The sequence below is a fragment of the Microchirus variegatus genome (genome assembly GCF_963457635.1).
Source record: "Microchirus variegatus genome assembly, chromosome: 1".
Classification (NCBI taxonomy): domain Eukaryota; kingdom Metazoa; phylum Chordata; class Actinopteri; order Pleuronectiformes; family Soleidae; genus Microchirus; species Microchirus variegatus.
In genome coordinates this window covers 1,142,458-1,164,239 of record NC_139802.1, presented here as the reverse complement: position 1 = coordinate 1,164,239, position 21,782 = coordinate 1,142,458, and the positions used below count along the sequence as shown (strand labels likewise).

The window sequence follows — 21,782 nt, the reverse complement described above, 5'->3', positions numbered from 1 at the left end:
GAAAGTGTGAGTGTGTGAGTGTGTGTGTGTGTGTGTGAGTGAGTGAGTGATAGGCAGATTGTTTTCTATGTAAATATGACATCCACTCATAATAAAGTCAAACTAAGACTCTGACCTCCAAATTTGCACCTCTTGTCTTTTTTTTTTTTTCTATCCCAATGTTGACGACGTTCCTCTTGTGACAGAACAGTTCACCGCCCCCCCCCCCCCCCCCCCCCGCTCTGCCTGTGCATCCTGGGTAAACGAATGTAAATTCAATTATATCCCATCCTTCTCCACCTCTATACTGACTGCATGTGTCTCTTTCTCTCTCTCTCTCGGGTGTCCTTGATGTTTTTGTCAACAGAATTGAAGTTTTTTATTTTTTTTTACCTACCGCCTACAAAATGAGCTTATTAATGTCTTTCTCTGTATCATTCCTGTAAGCCTCGTCAAATTCATTTCTTTTCCACTGCGTCTGTTTAATTGAACCTATTTTTTTTTTTTTTAAAACACACACACGCATAATTAGCATTTAAATCTCTTTCCTACACCCCCCCCCTCTCTCTCTCTCTCTCTCTCTCTCTCTCCTCTTGTACTCTGGCAGACTCTACATGTCTCAGTCGCTAAGGCAACCGATGCTTTTTTTCCCCCTCACTTGCTCTCTGTATCTCCCCCTTTCTCTCTCTGTCTCCCTCTCTCATTCCCTTTCTCCACTGCCAGAGGTAGGCATGATAACTGATATGTGCTGGTCGGTGTGTGTGTGTTTGTGTGTTTGTGTGTGTGTGTTTGTGTGTGTGTGTATTGTCTGTCTCTCGGCGTCGCGCGCGTGTCATAAGTGACATTTCTGTGGCATTTAGACAGTAGTTGTAGATTGGGAAGTTGCCTCTCTTTGCTCAAAGTGTCATACGGAGTATTGGCTCCGCGCTCGACACCTCTAATGATGATTAATGTGCTGTGCTCAGGTGTGTGTGTGCACTGTGTGTGTGTGTGTGTGTGAAAGAGCAGTGACCGTGTACTTGTGGGTGTCTTTGCGTGCAGATGTTGATCTCTTCAAAGATCACAATTAAGTGCTAAATTTAAAAGTCTCTCTTAGTCTGTCTGGATGATTTGTTTTTAAATAAAAAAAGGTGGCAGGTTTTTTTGTTGACAACACTATTGCTGCTGTGTTTGATTAAAGGCTTTTTTATCTGAGACAAAAAAGACTGGCAATAAAAAAGCTGGACCCTCCCCTCTCTCTCTCTCTCTCTCTCTCTCTCTCTCTCCCTCTCTCTCTCTTCTCTCTCTCTCTCTCTCTCTCTCTCTCTCTCTCGGTCTATCTATCCCTCACTTGCTCCTGTGTCTTATCTCACAGAGAGCGATGATCGCAGCAGCGGAGTCTCAGTGAACACAGCGAAGCGATGGAGAGATGGTAAGACGGATAGTTTCTGAGGTGAAGGAGGAGGGATGTATGGGCTGCAGATGTATAACATGTCATTCAGATTGATGGCCGGCGTGAGAATCGATGTCTTGAGTAGTTGAGGTCATGCAGTGTGTGTGTGCGTGGACGGTAAATTTTCTCACCCAACTTCTGTGCCACTTCATCACTTCTCATTTTCCCCCCCTCTCTCTCTCTCTCTCCTCCAGCTCCATCTCTCCTGTCGCACGACTGACTGCCCTCGCCTCCCTCCTCCTGATTGCCGCGGCGATACAGCCCTCCACCTGTAACCGTGACGACGGCCGCGGAGGCGAGGAGCAGGTGGACGCCCTGTCGGTCCAGCTGTCCGTCACGGCCCAGGTTACGCCCACCCCTCTGTGGGCGGTGGTGTGGGGTCCCACGCAGCCGCTGGAGGACGAGACCTACCACTTCCTCTCCAGCCAGGAAACCGACCCTCTGCAGCAGCATCATGGGAATCAGCAGGAGGCCAACACCGCCGTCACGTCCAAGGACCGGCTTCGCCCGGGCTCGAGCGTGCAGCCCCGAGAGGAGAAACCACCGGAGGCCAAGGAGAAGGAGGGAGCTGGGGGTCGAGGGACGGAAGCAGAGGAGACGGAGCCTGAGGAAGGTGATGCACAGGAGATGCACATGAAGGAGTTTTAAATGAAGGTGACCACGAGCTGCAGTTTCATGTGAACACACACAAACGCCTCCAGGGAGTGAGTGGTCACCAGGGTAAAGCCAGACACATCGCTGAGTGTGGCTGGGAATAAAGTTTTCATCGCTCACACAGAGGAACTGGTCGTCAAAACACGGGCAAAATGGAGGGAAGATGTCATCAGAGTGGTGTTAGGGTTGGAGGCCAGAGTCTTTGCACATACAAATTTCATCCGGCTACACTGATTTTTTCTTGTGTCCTGGATACAATAATAAATGGTCACGGTCTGAAATTAGCATGTGTGTGTGTGTGTGTGTGTGTGTGTGTGTGTTACAGTGGACCCTCAGTTCTACGTCACCGTGACCATCTCCTCGCTGCTCATCCTGACAGCTGTCATCATTGTAGCCAAACTCTGGTAGGAACCAAAATCTCTTCTCCAAAAATCTTGTGTGTATCTCTTGTGTGTGTGTGTGTGTGTGTGTGTGTGTGTGTGGCAACATAACTATACAAAGTGTGTGTAACTGAGTGACAGAGTGAAGGAAGGGTTGACTGCTGGACACCTGCCCCACAGCAGGAGGACAACGCTGACCCACTTTATTAATAATACACCTCAGGGTTTTTTTTAGGACAATTTCTAAATTGGAGAATGCACATGGAATAATGTGCAGAGAGGAGGAGGAGGAGGAGGAGGAGGAGGAGGAGGAGGAGGAGGAGGAGGAGGAGATACTTTCCTGAATGTGTCATTCTACATTTTTAATGTGAGTACTTTAACACTAACAGAGTCAAATTAGGTGATAAATCTGAAAGTGTTTCATAAAAGCAGGTTATTCTGGGGCGTTCTAACTACGGCAGATTTATGTTTCGCCAACTGTACGGGGATTATGAAGAAGGTTTTCTGGGCCTGAGAGATCACAAGATAATAAATAAGAGAGGAAAGCAGGGGGAGGAAAAACGACACTACTCCCCAGACTTTAGTTTTATGTATTTGAACTATATTTGAAACAAAAAGGAAGGCTAATTGTCATTTGACCTGGTTATAGGCAGATGCCGATGATGAAGAGGAGTGAAGGGCAGACATTATAAATCAAAGACAGAATCCAATCGGGGCTTTTCCATTAGTCTTAAGTGATTCGAGACTAGTGAGTCTTGAAAAACTGTATTTGAAGGGAAGCTGCTATTTCTGCACTAGAAAGAGGAGACTGAAAATGACTGATTAACGCTCAACTTGCACATTTGCACGAGCATGTTTTGTGTGTCCGTTGTGTCTGTGTTCGGTGCATATCCACAATGCATGCCACGATAATCGCTTGCTAATGACTTGTGTGTGTTCCTGAAAGTCACAGTTGGCACAGATGTGTCATTTAGAGCCATTAGAGTGGCAATGATTAAACATTGTCTCCAACCGTTAGGATGGAGGGAGAAGCAACAACACAGATCTGTTGTCTCTCACAGGGCAATAACACGGCTTCGCTGGTATCGATGTGCTTTAACAGCCCGTCGGCTATTAAAGCCTCTCAGACTGAGAGCATGCAAACATGTGGCTGAGGGTGGGACTCTTGTATGTGTTGCATTTCCAGGCCTGCTGGGAAGTGCTTGTTGCACACATGGCCATTAGCGTGGGGAACGGCAGACAATGGTGATGCGCTGTAGTGAGTCACTTCCACGCTTTGCCGATCACACCAGCGGTTTATCTAACCTCTGGGACGACTCTCTTCCTGCACCTCACACACTCTCGGCGTGTCAGGCTCCGCCTCTATTGGGTCACGTTCTTAACATCACAGTACAGTAATAACATGGTGATATTACGGTACATACATTTGTAATGGGGAGGTTTATATTATTGTCGTTTCCAGCTCGGTAATAGCAAAAGTAATGGTGTGGTAATAAGGAGATCATGTTACAGTGATGTCATTTCCAAATAATAGATGGTATATATTAAAAGGTGATAGCTCGGTAATGAGAATTACCACAGGCTTCCATCAGTGTAATATCTTCACACGAACATTTTTACGACTCAAAATTGACAATTATTTAATTATATAACGCATTATTAAGCTGAAATGGATCCTCCCCCGATGTCTCGTGCACATTTTTCATTGCTATTGCCAAGTTATTACTGGGCGATTATTCAGAGAACATAATGGCATTGCTATGTCACCATAATGTTACTGTAGTGAACTGTAAAGTGTTTCCTCCCCACAGTCTTGCACTTATCAGTTCGCCTCACCCGTTATTAATTTTTCTTTTCATTGCCTGAATCGCAATAATTTGTTCTACTCCACATCATTTTTTATTTTTTTTTCCTCCACACTCTCTTGCAATCTCAGTTTGGCACCCTCCTCCATCATCTCCTCTCCCGTCCCCTTTGCCTCACAGCTTTTTGACTTCCTGTGTTTCCCCCTCTTCCCCGAGGTTCCTCTCTCCCGTCTTTGCACAGCCTCCTCTTATCTCCCGCACCAGTCTACTATCTCTCCCAGTGCTGCCAGTCTGGCTGCAGATGCACAGATAATCCATCAGCTTGCCTCGAGCTGATACGCGATGAGCAACCCCGGCTGCACTTCTCTCTCTCTGAAACTGGCCTGACACTGTTGTTTCTATAACTTATTTCACCGGCCCATGTTGTGAAGGGAAAGCCAATGATGCCACGCTGCTGCTGCTGGCTCCAAACTGGCCTCGCAAAAGTACTGCAAGAACTGCAGGGATTCAAGGCGGGAGACATGGCAGCAGCAGCAGGCTCTCTTTCTACGCTATAGTATGACTTTTTGGTCAAAATTTGGACGACATGCTATAGTATGACTTTTTAGTCAAATTTTGGACGACATGCTATAGTATGACTTTTTTGTCAAATTTTGGACGACATGCTATAGTATGACTTTTTTGTCAAATTTTGGACGACATACTATAGTATGACTTTTTTGTCAAATTTTGGATGACATGCTATAGTATGACTTTTTTGTCAAATTTTGGATGACATACTATAGTATGACTTTTTAGTCAAATTTTGGACGATATACTATAGTATGACTTTTTTGTCAAATTTTGGACGACATGCTATAGTATGACTTTTTAGTCAAATTTTGGACGACATACTATAGTATGACTTTTTAGTCAAAATTTGGACGACATACTATAGTATGACTTTTTTGACAAAATTTGGACGACATACTATAGTATGACTTTTTTGTCAAATTTTGGACGACATAGTTAAATATGACTTTTTGGTCAAAATTTGGACGACATACTATAGTATGACTTTTTTGTCAAATTTTGGACGACATACTATAGTATGACTTTTTTGTCAAATTTTGGACGACATACTATAGTATGACTTTTTAGTCGAATTTTGGACGACATACTATAGTATGACTTTTTTGACAAATTTTGGACGACATACTATAGTATGACTTTTTAGTCAAAATTTGGACGACATACTATAGTATGACTTTTTTGTCAAATTTTGGACGACATACTATAGTATGACTTTTTTGTCAAATTTTGGACGACATACTATAGTATGACTTTTTAGTCAAAATTTGGACGACATACTATAGTATGACTTTTTTGACAAAATTTGGACGACATACTATAGTATGACTTTTTAGTCAAATTTTGGACGATATACTATAGTATGACTTTTTTGTCAAATTTTGGACGACATGCTATAGTATGACTTTTTAGTCAAATTTTGGACGACATACTATAGTATGACTTTTTAGTCAAAATTTGGACGACATACTATAGTATGACTTTTTTGACAAAATTTGGACGACATACTATAGTATGACTTTTTTGTCAAATTTTGGACGACATAGTTAAATATGACTTTTTGGTCAAAATTTGGACGACATACTATAGTATGACTTTTTTGTCAAATTTTGGACGACATACTATAGTATGACTTTTTTGTCAAATTTTGGACGACATACTATAGTATGACTTTTTAGTCGAATTTTGGACGACATACTATAGTATGACTTTTTTGACAAATTTTGGACGACATACTATAGTATGACTTTTTAGTCAAAATTTGGACGACATACTATAGTATGACTTTTTTGTCAAATTTTGGACGACATACTATAGTATGACTTTTTTGTCAAATTTTGGACGACATACTATAGTATGACTTTTTAGTCAAAATTTGGACGACATACTATAGTATGACTTTTTTGACAAAATTTGGACGACATACTATAGTATGACTTTTTTGTCAAATTTTGGACGACATAGTTAAATATGACTTTTTGGTCAAAATTTGGACGACATACTATAGTATGACTTTTTTGTCAAATTTTGGACGACATACTATAGTATGACTTTTTTGTCAAATTTTGGACGACATACTATAGTATGACTTTTTAGTCGAATTTTGGACGACATACTATAGTATGACTTTTTTGACAAATTTTGGACGACATACTATAGTATGACTTTTTAGTCAAAATTTGGACGACATACTATAGTATGACTTTTTTGTCAAATTTTGGACGACATACTATAGTATGACTTTTTTGTCAAATTTTGGACGACATACTATAGTATGACTTTTTAGTCGAATTTTGGACGACATACTATAGTATGACTTTTTTGTCAAATTTTGGACGACATACTATAGTATGACTTTTTAGTCAAAATTTGGACGACATACTATAGTATGACTTTTTTGACAAAATTTGGACGACATACTATAGTATGACTTTTTTGACAAAATTTGGACGACATAGTAAATTATGACTTTTTTGTCAAAATTTGGACGACATACTATAGTATGACTTTTTTGTCTAATTTTGGACGACATACTATAGTATGACTTTTTAGTCAAAATTTGGACGACATACTATAGTATGACTTTTTTGACAAAATTTGGACGACATACTATAGTATGACTTTTTTGACAAAATTTGGACGACATAGTAAATTATGACTTTTTTGTCAAAATTTGGACGACATACTATAGTATGACTTTTTAGTCAAATTTTGGACGACATACTATAGTATGACTTTTTAGTCAAAATTTGGACGACATACTATAGTATGACTTTTTTGACAAAATTTGGACGACATACTATAGTATGACTTTTTTGACAAAATTTGGACGACATGCTATAGTATGACTTTTTTGTCAAATTTTGGACGACAGTAAATTATGACTTTTTGGTCAAATTTTGGACGACATACTATAGTATGACTTTTTTGTCTAATTTTGGACGACATACTATAGTATGACTTTTTTGTCAAATTTTGGACGACATACTATAGTATGACTTTTTAGTCAAAATTTGGACGACATACTATAGTATGACTTTTTTGACAAAATTTGGACGACATACTATAGTATGACTTTTTTGACAAAATTTGGACGACATGCTATAGTATGACTTTTTTGTCAAATTTTGGACGACAGTAAATTATGACTTTTTTGTCAAAATTTGGACGACATACTATAGTATGACTTTTTGGTCAAATTTTGGACGACATACTATAGTATGACTTTTTTGTCTAATTTTGGACGACATACTATAGTATGACTTTTTTGTCTAATTTTGGACGACATACTATAGTATGACTTTTTGGTCAAATTTTGGACGACATCCTATAGTATGACTTTTTTGTCTAATTTTGGACGACATACTATAGTATGACTTTTTTGTCTAATTTTGGACGACATACTATAGTATGACTTTTTTGACAAAATTTGGACGACATACTATAGTATGACTTTTTTGACAAAATTTGGACGACATAGTAAATTATGACTTTTTTGTCAAAATTTGGACGACATACTATAGTATGACTTTTTAGTCAAATTTTGGACGACATACTATAGTATGACTTTTTAGTCAAAATTTGGACGACATACTATAGTATGACTTTTTTGACAAAATTTGGACGACATACTATAGTATGACTTTTTTGACAAAATTTGGACGACATGCTATAGTATGACTTTTTTGTCAAATTTTGGACGACAGTAAATTATGACTTTTTGGTCAAATTTTGGACGACATACTATAGTATGACTTTTTTGTCTAATTTTGGACGACATACTATAGTATGACTTTTTTGTCAAATTTTGGACGACATACTATAGTATGACTTTTTAGTCAAAATTTGGACGACATACTATAGTATGACTTTTTTGACAAAATTTGGACGACATACTATAGTATGACTTTTTTGACAAAATTTGGACGACATGCTATAGTATGACTTTTTTGTCAAATTTTGGACGACAGTAAATTATGACTTTTTTGTCAAAATTTGGACGACATACTATAGTATGACTTTTTGGTCAAATTTTGGACGACATACTATAGTATGACTTTTTTGTCTAATTTTGGACGACATACTATAGTATGACTTTTTGGTCAAATTTTGGACGACATACTATAGTATGACTTTTTGGTCAAATTTTGGACGACATCCTATAGTATGACTTTTTTGTCTAATTTTGGACGACATACTATAGTATGACTTTTTGGTCAAAATTTGGACGACATACTATTATATGACTTTTTGGTCAAATTTTGGACGACATGCTATAATATGACTTTTTTGTCAAAATTTGGACGACATACTATAATATGACTTTTTTGTCAAAATTTGGACGACATACTATTATATGACTTTTTGGTCAAATTTTGGACGACATGCTATAGTATGACTTTTTAGTCAAAATTTGGACGACATACTATAGTATGAGTTTTTTGTCAAAATTTGGACGACATACTATTATATGACTTTTTGGTCAAATTTTGGACGACATGCTATAGTATGACTTTTTAGTCAAATTTTGGACGACATACTATAGTATGACTTTTTAGTCAAAATTTGGACGACATACTATAGTATGACTTTTTTGACAAAATTTGGACGACATACTATAGTATGACTTTTTTGACAAAATTTGGACGACATGCTATAGTATGACTTTTTTGTCAAATTTTGGACGACAGTAAATTATGACTTTTTGGTCAAATTTTGGACGACATACTATAGTATGACTTTTTTGTCTAATTTTGGACGACATACTATAGTATGACTTTTTTGTCAAATTTTGGACGACATACTATAGTATGACTTTTTAGTCAAAATTTGGACGACATACTATAGTATGACTTTTTTGACAAAATTTGGACGACATACTATAGTATGACTTTTTTGACAAAATTTGGACGACATGCTATAGTATGACTTTTTTGTCAAATTTTGGACGACAGTAAATTATGACTTTTTTGTCAAAATTTGGACGACATACTATAGTATGACTTTTTGGTCAAATTTTGGACGACATACTATAGTATGACTTTTTTGTCTAATTTTGGACGACATACTATAGTATGACTTTTTGGTCAAATTTTGGACGACATACTATAGTATGACTTTTTGGTCAAATTTTGGACGACATCCTATAGTATGACTTTTTTGTCTAATTTTGGACGACATACTATAGTATGACTTTTTGGTCAAAATTTGGACGACATACTATTATATGACTTTTTGGTCAAATTTTGGACGACATGCTATAATATGACTTTTTTGTCAAAATTTGGACGACATACTATAATATGACTTTTTTGTCAAAATTTGGACGACATACTATTATATGACTTTTTGGTCAAATTTTGGACGACATGCTATAGTATGACTTTTTAGTCAAAATTTGGACGACATACTATAGTATGAGTTTTTTGTCAAAATTTGGACGACATACTATTATATGACTTTTTGGTCAAATTTTGGACGACATGCTATAGTATGACTTTTTAGTCAAAATTTGGACGACATACTATAGTATGAGTTTTTTGTCAAAATTTGGACGACATACTATTATATGACTTTTTGGTCAAATTTTGGACGACATACTATAGTATGACTTTTTAGTCAAATTTTGGACGACATACTATAATATGACTTTTTTGTCAAATTTTGGACGACATACTATAGTATGACTTTTTGGTCAAATTTTGGACGACATACTATAGTATGACTTTTTAGTCAAATTTTGGACAACATAGTAAAGTATGACTTTTTAGTCAAAATTTGGACGACATACTATAGTATGACTTTTTTGACAAAATTTGGACGACATGCTATCGTATTACTTTTTTGTCAAATTTTGGACGACATAGTAAATTATGACTTTTTTGTCAAAATTTGGACGACATACTATAGTATGACTTTTTAGTCAAATTTTGGACGTATTGGTTTATACTGGTTTTGTATTTGGAAGTATAGTATAGCATAAAGCATATAGCATGACACGTGCTTCAGTATCATAAATGTGTAAATAACACCATGTGTTCGACAGTGTGCCACAGAATGAATAGTAGAAGGGAGGAAGGGAAGGAAGGGGTGGAGGGAGGGATGGTACAGATGGACTGAAATGATAGTCCATAGTGGAAATTGGCCACTGTCCAGTTTGTGATGAGTATAAAAGTGCAGCATATGTGCTCAGTGATTTTCACAGGCCTAAAATCGTCAGTGTGGTTAATGTTGTCAAGTGTGAACTGTGCATGTGCGAGTCCGTGTGTGTGTGTGTTCCTATGGGGTGGAAGTGAGCCAAAAGAGGACAGGTGTTACTGAGGGACGATGCGAGTGCACTGTGGTTTTTATGGCGCTGAGAACAGCTTTGTTGTGCATCCTAAGTATTCTTAAGAGCCTGAAACCTCTGACTCTCTGCCGCGTCGTCGCCGTAACTCACTGACTGAAGCGACGGTGCAACACCTCAGTGATGATGATGATGTGTCACCACTCTGTCCGTTCTCCTTGCCTTGTGTGCATCCTTTGCACCCTCCCCCTCCTCTCCTCCTCTCCTCCTCTCCTCCTCTCCTCCTCCCGACTCCCTCCTTCCCCATCCCTCTCCCCTCTGACAGCCTTTTTAATGAGTCCGATGAGTGCACTAATTCTCTCTCACAGTGGCAGCATAATGTGTTCGCTGATGCTAAATGGCTCTGCTGTTCTTGATGCTCTCTGACTCTCTCTCTCTCCTCTCTCTCTGTCTTTTGTCTTCCCTCTGCTGTTTGTTTCACATCTGTTTCTCTTCATCCTCTCTTCTCTATCATCCGCCGCTCTCTGACCTTCTTTTACTGTAATCTCCGACTCCAACTTTATTGTTTGTCTTTTGATGGATCCCTATTTATTTTCCCGTCTCTTTCTCTAATTCTCACCTCTTTCCACCCTTCTTATCACTGACTTCTATATTTCAAATGTCTTTCTTCCTCTCCTCCATCCCCTCCTCCTCCTCATCCTCATCCTCTCTCCCAGTTACGATCGCAGTTGTTCCCAGCACCCACCCCCACTCTCTCGTGGCGTGGCTCCCCCCCTCACCCTCGCGCTCCCTCGCTCCCTCGCTTCAGAGGACAGCCGGCAGACGCTGCACAGCACCTCCTCCTCCTTCACAGACAGGGAGAGGTAATGAGTCGCCTCGCCAGCTCTGCACACACTGTGTGTGTGTGTGTGTGTGTGTGTCTGCTGTATGAGTCTGTTTGTGCGTTTGCGTTACCTCTGGATTTAAGTTGACATCATTGTGTGTGTGTGTGTGTGTGAGGCAGACTTCTCAGGCCTTTTGTGTGCACTGTAAGCAGATAAACCTGCACAATAATTGGACAGTGGTGCCGTTCTCTGTGGAGAAGTCAGGCCTGAAGTGTTGGTGCGGCCACAAGATGTATCAGTGTTTTAAACTCACTCTCCAGATGAGTCACTGTGGGCTTGTGAAAAGGCAGCTGTCCCCCATCCTTTTTTTGTTCTTTTCTTCTTTTTGAGGGGTATTTAAGGAACTGTAGTGCTTAACTTTTAAATACAAACAGTGCTCAGAGTTCACACCTGTGCTGATAACTGATATGCCGACAGCTCGGGAGTGCTTGAGCTAATGCTAATACACTTATACGACACAATATTTTAAAAACTTCAGGTTTCACTGAAGTTCATTTTGCAGTTCATAGGAGGCTACGTTATGAAATACAAACACAAATAAAGGTTAGACATAAAGTACACACACACACAATCACACACACACACACACACACATTCTTGTACTTGCTGCACACTGAGGACTTGGTTGCTGACAAAGTGAGGACCAGCATTTCGACTTTATAAATCAACACAATTACAAATATCTACTTCATGAATGACATCTACAAAGAACTACTGGGTGCAGTACCACAAAATGTCTGCAGGTGGAGCCCCAGAGCAAAAAGGGCTGGAAAACTTTTTCGTTTTTTTTTTTTTTTTTTTTTGGTCCAAAATTTGACAAAAACATCATACTTTACTGTCGTCCAAAAGTAAAAAAAAAAATGTAGAAAAAAAAATGTTTGGTCCAAAATTTGACAAAAACGTCGTACTAAACTGTAGTCCAAAATTTGAAAAAATCTTTGACTAAAAAATTTTGGTCCAAAATTTGACAAAAACGTCATACTATACTGTCGTCCAAAAGTTGAAAAAAAATTTGGAAAAAAAAGTTTGGTCCAAAATTTGACAAAAAAATGCAAAATTTGATTTTTTTATTTTTTTTTTGACAAATTGAGTATAGCATGTTATAGCAACCTAAGGAAGTGATTTGAATAAAAACAAAGTGAGGACCGGCCAAAATGTCCTCACTCCGTAAAAATGACCTCACTTTGTTGGTTAAAAACCCTCACTGGTCCTCAGTATGCCACAAGTACAAGAACACACACACACACACACACGCACGCACGCACGCACGCACACACGCACACACACACACGCACACACACAGCAGTCAGGACAGACAGACCTTGCATAATAATGGTCCGTAGCCCTTGATGTTATTTAACAGTTCATTGATTCCGGTTCAGCAGCAGCACAGATTAGTGGATGTGTTTAAATATGGGGATTCTGAATCGTCTGTTTGAGGGGAGGGGAAGTTGGACTTCACTGTTTAGGACACATTATGTCAAACTCAAGGCCCGGGGGCCAGATGTGGCCCGCCCACATCATTTTATGTGGCCCGCGAGTGATTAATTGGTCTTAAAGGTCACATAGAGTGGTCCTGTTGCACATATATGTTAGTTATGGAGGTCTACTTACAAACATTAACTTGTTTTTATGGTCAAAAACCTCCTAGTTGCTGTAAACGAGCCGATAGAAATCCTCTTTTCTGACGCTGTTTTTCTGCTGCGAGATTTCAGAGTGAACTTTCACCCCCAGAAGACAGAGGCTTGTGATTGGCCAGTACTATCCAGCACATCCGTTCTCAGAAGCGCAGCGCCCCCCTCTGGAACGGTGGATGCACTGCTCCTCATTATCAAAACATTGTTTTAACAGTGTTTAAAAATAGCTTCTTCACGACTCCCCGCCTCAGTCCCTTTGACGACCTTTGACCCAGAGTCAGACCCAGAGTCAGAAGACACTGTCGCTCGTGAAACACCTCCACAACGGACGTTATTCTTCTTCTGCGGTTCAATGTACGCAACCGGATGTGCCCGGACTAGTGCTAAGAGCAGGAGGATCTGCTGTTCAGGAGAAATGCTCTTTATGTAACTATTACGGGATTTTCAGAGATCTCGTTGAGCCCCGAGATTACAATAAAACACAGTGTTCTCAGCAGTGACTGAACTGTTTGTTTAGAACCGTCAGGGCTTCATAAACAAGGTAATGACGCAGATACACACCAAAAAAACAGCGTTAATTGGAACTTCCGGTCTAGTTCCGCTGTTAAAATAGGTCTATGCTACATCAAGGCGTGCATTGACCATAAACTCCATTTCCCACAATGCATTGCGACTGCATTACCCACAAAGTGACAGCATCACCATTACATCTATAATGCATCATATTTGTAACTTGAATAAGTAATAAATACAGAAAGTTATTTAGCAACATGTTACAGAGTAGTTACCTTTATTTTACATTATATTTGGTTACATTTAGTTACATTTATTCTGTATGACAGTTACATCTGGTCCTTTGAGGGTAACCATGATGCTGATGTGGCCCTCAGTGAAAATGAGTTTGACACTCCTGATTTAGGACAATGTGAGGAGTCCTAAAAGGTTTCTCCTTCTTCATTTAGACTCAACATATTATGCATACTCATGTCACATCATTCACCAAAATTCACATCAGCCAATATCAGCTAATAGTTATATTGCGCATCCATCGATCAAGTATTTCTGAGAACCTAGCATACATGTTTCACAGCAATATAAAACTTAATTACAAAACAATTATATACATATTTATTAGTATTTAATGACTTTTTTACAGCCCACATTTGAGCAATCGCTGAGGTAGAACCAAGAAAGTGTTGAATTTGGATTCTGCTTAATGGTTACAACAACAAGTCAAGGTGACTCCTGCTCAAAGAACAGTTCACTTTCTTGTGAACGATGGAGTGCGTACACATCCCATCTGCTCTGTGAATAACTGTGAACATGGATGAACACTTTTATGGCTGCAACTAACAACAACAACAACAAACAACCCTCAAACTACCCCAAGGCTCCTTCAAAGGACAGACTTGACATGTAACAAGATGAAGGGCCTGATTCAAACGATCTGTAGCACATACATGTGTTGTGATGCACGTGCCTCAGGGCGTGTCCACCTCCTCCTCAGCTAGTCGCACTGTGCAACATCGGCATGCAAAGTAAGGTGCACGTTACAGAGGAGTTGTATTTAATGTCTGAATTATTCATAGTTGGGGTTTGAGCCTGACATCAATAAACCGAATCATTGTCATTCCCTTTCCAAGCCAGGTGCACCTGCTGCCTGGCACATTGCTATTTGAAATGAGATAAGTGAGTGATTCTCTGCTGAGGAGATGGATCAGCTTGTGTGTGAGGTGAAGGTGCGAGTACATGGTCGATGGTTGCAGCAGCAACTCCCTCTCTCTCTGAGGGACAGGTACATGGACTTAGGCTGGTGGACCCTCTGCCAACAACTCCATCAGAGTGCACAGGTTAAGGAGTGAATTGCATCGATATTCAACCTGCGTATAACTGATGAGGGCAGGCTTTTTGCTGCCTAAAGATAGCAACTATGTGCCCCGACCTCAACTCATTTAAGGCCAATTGACGCTGTTTTTTAGTGTGTATCTGTGTCATTACCTTGTTTAAGAAGCCCTGAAGGTTCAGAACAAACAGTTCAGCCACTGCTGAGAACACTGTGTTTTATTGTAATCTCGGGCTCAACGAGATCTCTGAAAAAACCCGGTCCGGTTACGTAAACAGCATTTCTCCTGAACAGCAGATCCTCCTGCTCCGGACACTAGTCCGGGCACATCCGGTTGCGTACATTGAACCACAGAAGAAGAATAACGTCCGTTGTGGAGGTGTTTCACGAGCGACAGTGTCTTCTGACTCTGGGTCTGACTCTGGGTCAAAGGTCGTCAAAGGGACTGAGGCGGGGAGTCGTGAAGAAGCTATTTTTAAACACTGTTAAAACAATGTTTTGATAATGAGGAGCAGTGCATCCACCGCTCCAGAGGGGGGAGCTGTGCTTCTGAGAGCTGGTGTGCTGATTATGTCACTTCAGGGTATTGGCCAATCACAAGACAGTTGGGAAGGCTCTACGCTGGCTGGCCAATCACAACACAGTCTGTCTTCTGGGTGTGAGATTTATGTCTGAAATATCGCGGCTGAGGAGAGCGTCAGTAATGAGAGATTTCCATCGGCTTGTTTACAGCAACTAGGAGGTTTTTGACCATAAAAACAAGTTAATGTATGTAAGTAGACCTCCATAACTAACATATATGTGCAACAGGACCACTCTAACAGGACCAACACAATTGCTGCATACTCAGCGTGGGCACAGGGCGTGAGAATGACAACTGTGTTGGTTAGAAACTATCAGAGATGGGAGTAAGTCCCACATACGTATGCAAGTCACAGGCAAGTCTCAAGTCTCAAGGCTTACCTGATATTTCATGTTTAAAAGTGCTAAAAAGTCATTTTGAACTGCTTGAGTTTTATTATCTGTAACAGAAACACTGTATTACACATGACTGCTTCATGGTCCCATACAACTGTTAGACCATGGAAATGCATTTCAGATATTAGGCTAAAAAAACAGCAAACTAATCATAACCAGTGTGTGATCCACCAAGATCTAACCAGCGTTGGCTTAAAATAGCAACCAGCTGACTTCGTGTCTTGCCTTCCTTTGCGGGATTTGCAGTGAATTAAAGGCGCCATATGTAAGAATGTGGCCAAAAAGGGTCTTTTAGGTTGCGTTTTCTGACGTCGGTAGGCGGTAGGTGGCGCCACATGCCAAAACATGATTTCAAAACATAAACATGATTTGCAGTCTGCAAAATATATTTTTTTGTAATGCAAATATTTTGTCTGTACTGTTGTTGTTGGTGAGTTCAGTTTGTTATATGAACATTATTCCTGAGTCTCTGTGACATATTAGGAGGATTTTATGATTTATTACATAATGCACCTTTAAATGTCTATAAAAATAAAACAGACTGAACGACTTTAAATTTCACGTAGTGGTAGTGTCGCTTGGTTGCCAGGTTTGTACGCAAGGAGGCAAAAGCAGGCACAATAATACTGATACACTGATTTTTTGGATTCTTAAATAGAAGAGCGAGAAGAAAACATTTAAAGACAAACAAATGCTCTGTTCAAACGCGTATTCGGATGATTTAGCCACTCAGCTCCACGTTATTCTCTGTGCGTTTGTCAGTTTTTGGTGTTTGAGTCTGTCGTCGTTCCTCAAACCTTTTACGTCACCACTGAGCAGAAGAAGCACACAGAGCGAGTAAAGTGTTACAGCTTCATAAAGCAGCTGAAAACATCAAGAAGCAGCCATGACACATTTCAGAAGAAACTAAAAATAAACCTAGATGTTCACTTTGATACTGAAAATGTAAGCTACACGAAAAACAACTGCGTGACTGTGTCCCTGCACCAGCTCCATGTTACACATACACACTGTGTGTGTGTGTGAAGAATAGGGTTGAAAAGCTGCGTCATAGAGACTGAAATGTTTTGGTTAATTATTCAGAAAGAGACCAGTGTTTAGGTAATTACTCAGAAGTCCACAGGGGGCGATAGAGGTTCCTCACTGGAGCGTTAAGTGAGCTGCGTTGTGTTTGCACCAACATGCACTTTAAATATCGTATATATCCTTTATTGATGCCTTTTCTTTTTCTTTTAAAAAAAAAACATACTGAAATTGAAAATTGTTTTTGATAAGACTAGAGATGCAGAACTGGAATTGGAACAGGAATTGGTCGAAGTCAACTGATACCCAGCCCTAATTATAGAGCTGTTCTCTAGTGTCCACCCCTCCACCCATTATCTCTTCCTCCACCACTTTCCTCCTCTTCCTCTTCCACCTCTTCCCCTTGCAACTCTCTCAGTTCCCCCCTCGTGATGCAGCTTTCCATTTGCGTGTGCACCACATTTCCAGCTCCAGGCCTCTCTGCTCCACTTCTTCCCCTTCTTTCCTCCATCATCTGGGCTCCCAAAATCCCCTCAGCCCTCCCTTTCTCCCTCTTTTTTCTCTCACTCTCACTCACTCTCTCACTCCTCTCCGTCTGTGTCTCTTGCTGTGTCAGGATCCCAGTTGTGAACCTCTGAGGTGACTGTTTTTCCATATGGTAAACGTTTCTTCGGTGGCCTGTGGCGGAGCGTCGACATGACCAGAGGGGGCGTTGCCTGCACTGATGTTTTATTTTCTTTCAAACTGTGAAGTGAATTCAGGGATCCCAGGTATCCAGTCGTCACAAATCTCCTTGGCTTCCCTGAGGTCTGAAAAAACCCCACCAAACTCATTTCCTTGCTTCCTTATTTGGGTGTAAATTTCTTTATTGTGTCTCTGCATCACAATCAGCGGCTCCATGTTTTTCATCCTCTCCTTGGCCTCGAGCTCTCCTAAGCTACCCCACTGCTCTGTGCTTGGACCTGCCGTGACTAATTCACAAAGTTAAACTGCCACGCAGCATCTCATTAGCCCTTAAACGCCGTACCTGTGCTTCCACAACAGTCCCTATAGTGTTTCAGCAGCACAAGTAACGCTGGTCAACTTTAACTACCATCCAACAGACTGTTCCAGCAGATCTCCATGAAACAACACCCAAATTCAGCACAGAATCAGAGCAGTTTTTTTTCTAAAAGCCCGTCTCAGCATCTCCAAACACAGAACGGGGTATTTCACAAAGCTGTTTGGCACAGATGTAGCCAATCGGCAATGTGCTTAACATGTCACGCTCTGAAAACTGCTGTTTATTCCCTGCTTTGGGTGCCTGAAATGCAAATATTGTGGCTTTTTTTCTCTCTGCGATGTATAAAAGAGTGTTTTGTCTCCGTTTTTTTTTCCTCCTGATTTGTTCTCTTAATTATCTGGCTGCCGTTCACCTCTTTGTCGAGCCTCTGCGAGCACCCTTTGTTCCCGCTGGACCATGTAGAGGTGTGTTGTTAAGCGTAAAAAAGCACTTCCACAGGCGGAGAGAGATAAAATATTCAAAGTTGGAACGGATGAGATAGAGAAGAGGCATCCCTGTTGAGAATCAACGATTCCCAAAAGGTTTTTTCGGATGGCGAACAACAAAGACGGATTTATGTCTTCATGGAAATGGAGATCGCTACAAGTGATGAAAAGGACTGATGTAACCACAACAATGACTTTCTTTTCACTTGACAGCCAAGTATCAAAAATGTGCAGAAGAACAAGACTATCATCATTTCCCTTCACATCACCACGGAGTCGCAGTAAATCAGCTGTCTTGGGTTGCACCAAAGGAAAGTAGTACATAAAGGAGCATCGTTTGTGTCTCCAATGAATCTGCATGTATACTGTATGAACATTTGTGAGAGCTACGTCAAATCTATTATTTATAAATGTCTATTTTATCAGTCAGAGACGTCTTATAGGACCTTTTCAAAGCCAAATGTCAGTATGTGTTTGGCGACTTTTCTAAAGCAGCGTTGAGACATGAAACCTCCACTTACACACATTTCCACTACAGACATAGTACTGGTGGCATCATGTGTGACTCGTGCAGTGCTCCAGATATCCAAGTCTTGTGATTTTTTTAGTAGCATTCCTGTAGAAATGTGGTCTGTACCATGGAAGGTCAATAAAGACTCAATACTGGTGTTTGAGCTTTGTCATTTTGTGTATCTGTTTATTTCTGTGCGTGCTGAATGAATCCCCCCCCCAGGGGGAGCCGTGCGATCTGCGGGGACTTATGAGAGGATAAGGCTTACATTGTGCATTTTAATAGCTACCTCTATATCCTAATCTTTCTCTGCATGAATTAAACATTCAGTCCAAGCGCCTGCATTGATTTTGAACCATGGGTTTGGCATTAAAAAGTACTGCATGTGCCAATCATGTGAGGAGCAGCAGCTAAAAAAAGGGTCTGAAGCCTTTTCCCCTTATCTCTTAACCTCATATGGATTCTTTCGCTGCACAAAGATTAACAGCATGCTAAGCAAGAATTTCCTGTGTAGTTTTTCAAACAAATGTCAATAAAATCAGCGCAGGCGAGAAGGAGAAATGCCACTCGGGTGTGCTGAGATTCTCCGGGCAGTCTGCTGCTGCAGCAGCCGCCACCGTTTCCATCTCATCTGGGCATTTTACTGATCAATCAAACTAATTGATTGGCTTCGTTCCACTTGGAAGTTTTAATGACCGCCTAGTTATGAGGCCCACACCGACAGACGGTGCGGCAATCTGTAACTACGGAGGACAAACAACAAACACCAACACAAGAGGACCGGGTGTGAACGAACACACGCCAACATCGTCGCTCATTTACTCTCACGCGGCGGCGGCCGCTCACCTGCCACCTTTCTCTTCCCCCAATTACACGTTCTCTGTGAAAAAGTGTACAGCTGTTAGAACTCACAGCTCCAGTCTGGCAAATAAAAAAAAAAGAGAGAAAAAAACTGTGAACCAATGAAGCTCAATCACACTGACTGAAATTAACACCCCGTTTATAGAGGTGGGGAAAGACGTCGGAGGAGCCGGGGAAATGGAGAAAGATGTGGACTTTAAAAAGGGGGGAATTATTTCTCCCACTATTTCCCTCTCACTGAGTCACTTTATTGATGCCTTGATGCAGAACATCTGAAGAAAACTAGGGCTGGGCATCGATTCAAAACGTTCTATATGGTATGGATATCTGGACTTTTACAGATTCTTTTTAAAATACCAATTTTATGAAATCCATTACATTTTACATTATAGTAAACATCTTTACTTGTTGGCTTGGTTGTGTGTTCTCACAGTCAAACATGAAGCAACGTTCTGTTCTCGGACTTATTTTGTGCCCCATCATCAACAGGTTTTATAAAAATTTGCCGTGTCAAGTTAGATCTTCTCGACTACTCGCAAAAAGTTCCCTCTGAAAGGTTCATGCTACAGTGATATTCTACCATGAAAGGAGGACATTTAAGTAGAAGGATGCAATGGTCATATTTTATCTGACAACAGTGGTGGCAATACCTCAAGAAAAAGTCTCAATGTCTCAATAACTTGATCAATTAAATATTCAATAACAATTGAACCACTACATCAGATAGTTGTGATTTTTGCAGTTAATCAGCACGTTATTCAATAAGTACTGAAAACATTGAACAATTGGACATGTGCATTCGAAATGAAATCCAAAAGCCAAACATCATCTCATTAAGCCCTTATTCTGCATATACTCACAGAAAGGTCAGAAACTCAGCTAAAAGCGAACATAAACCATTCTTATGTTCATGAAACAGTTAAAACACAGATGGAGTTTTCATTCTGTTTTTTCAAAGCAAGTTCTTTTTAGATCAATCGTGACATGTAAATAAAATTAAATGGGTTTTAATAATTTGGTACCTAAGAAATCTCAAATGGCACAGATGGTGCCAAACTGTGCCAAACAAAAGAACGCCTAGACATCTCTTTACTAAAACCTCTGTAATTTCACTCTGCTTCACTTCAGCATCATCAGACTTTGCACAACTCATGTCCACATGTTGTTACATGACCTACATGTGTTTTTAAGCTCCTACTGCATATTTTAAAGGTGATATTTGCTTTAAAAAGCAATATTTCTTTAGGCGAGAGAAAACAATCCTTCAGTTATGCTGTGTTTCATGTACATTTACTCTGACACAGTGGCATCTACAGGGAAACTCACATCTCTGGTGGAATCTCACAAGTGGTATCTTTATTTTGATACCAACTTAATCCACATAGAGCTTGTAACTACATTAATTTAGTTTGGGCATGTCATTTTTGAGCAGGGGACTCCACAAAGAGGGTCAGGGAAGAAGAGGTTAAACAAGTACCAGCCTCTCAAAACATCACAGACACACTGTCCTGGAAAAATAAAATTTTCTCTTTCCCACACATACTCTTCATACTCTTGACATTAATTGCCACAACACACATTCACATATTAGGCCCCGTTTTCCTCCTTTTGCCTTTTAGGAATGATCTGACAATTATAAGCACCGTCTGATCCAAGTCATACAGCATGCTGCACGCTTAGTGGCAGATGAGATTAATTCCTCAGGTACTGAAATTAGACATCGAAAGACAGCACATTTTCATTACCAGGTGATACAGTGTCAGTTTGGTGTGATACCACAAAAGTACTGCAGTTTGATACCCAGCCCGAAGTTTGTTTGAAGTTCGATATTCAGCCCGAAAATTCGGTCGATACCACCTCGGTACTGGGGTTCGATATCCAGCCCAAGAGGAAAGAGAATAAGAGTGAGAGAGGGACAGAGCAGGTACGATTTTGACTGCATGTTGAAGGGT

At 40.3% G+C, this 21,782-nt stretch overlaps 1 protein-coding gene across 1 annotated transcript; it reads left to right on the top strand.

The window, feature by feature from the left end:
* Nucleotides 1-1,379: 1,379 nt before the first annotated feature.
* pianp (PILR alpha associated neural protein) lies at nucleotides 1,380-17,608 on the top strand (the record flags this gene model as incomplete). Its single annotated transcript, XM_083894289.1, has 5 exons — nucleotides 1,380-1,390; nucleotides 1,606-2,024; nucleotides 2,391-2,469; nucleotides 11,322-11,468; nucleotides 17,587-17,608. The coding sequence occupies 5 exons, from the start codon at nucleotides 1,380-1,382 to the stop codon at nucleotides 17,606-17,608; spliced, it is 678 nt and encodes a 225-aa protein (XP_083750415.1).
* Between the last annotated feature and the right edge of the window lie 4,174 nt (nucleotides 17,609-21,782).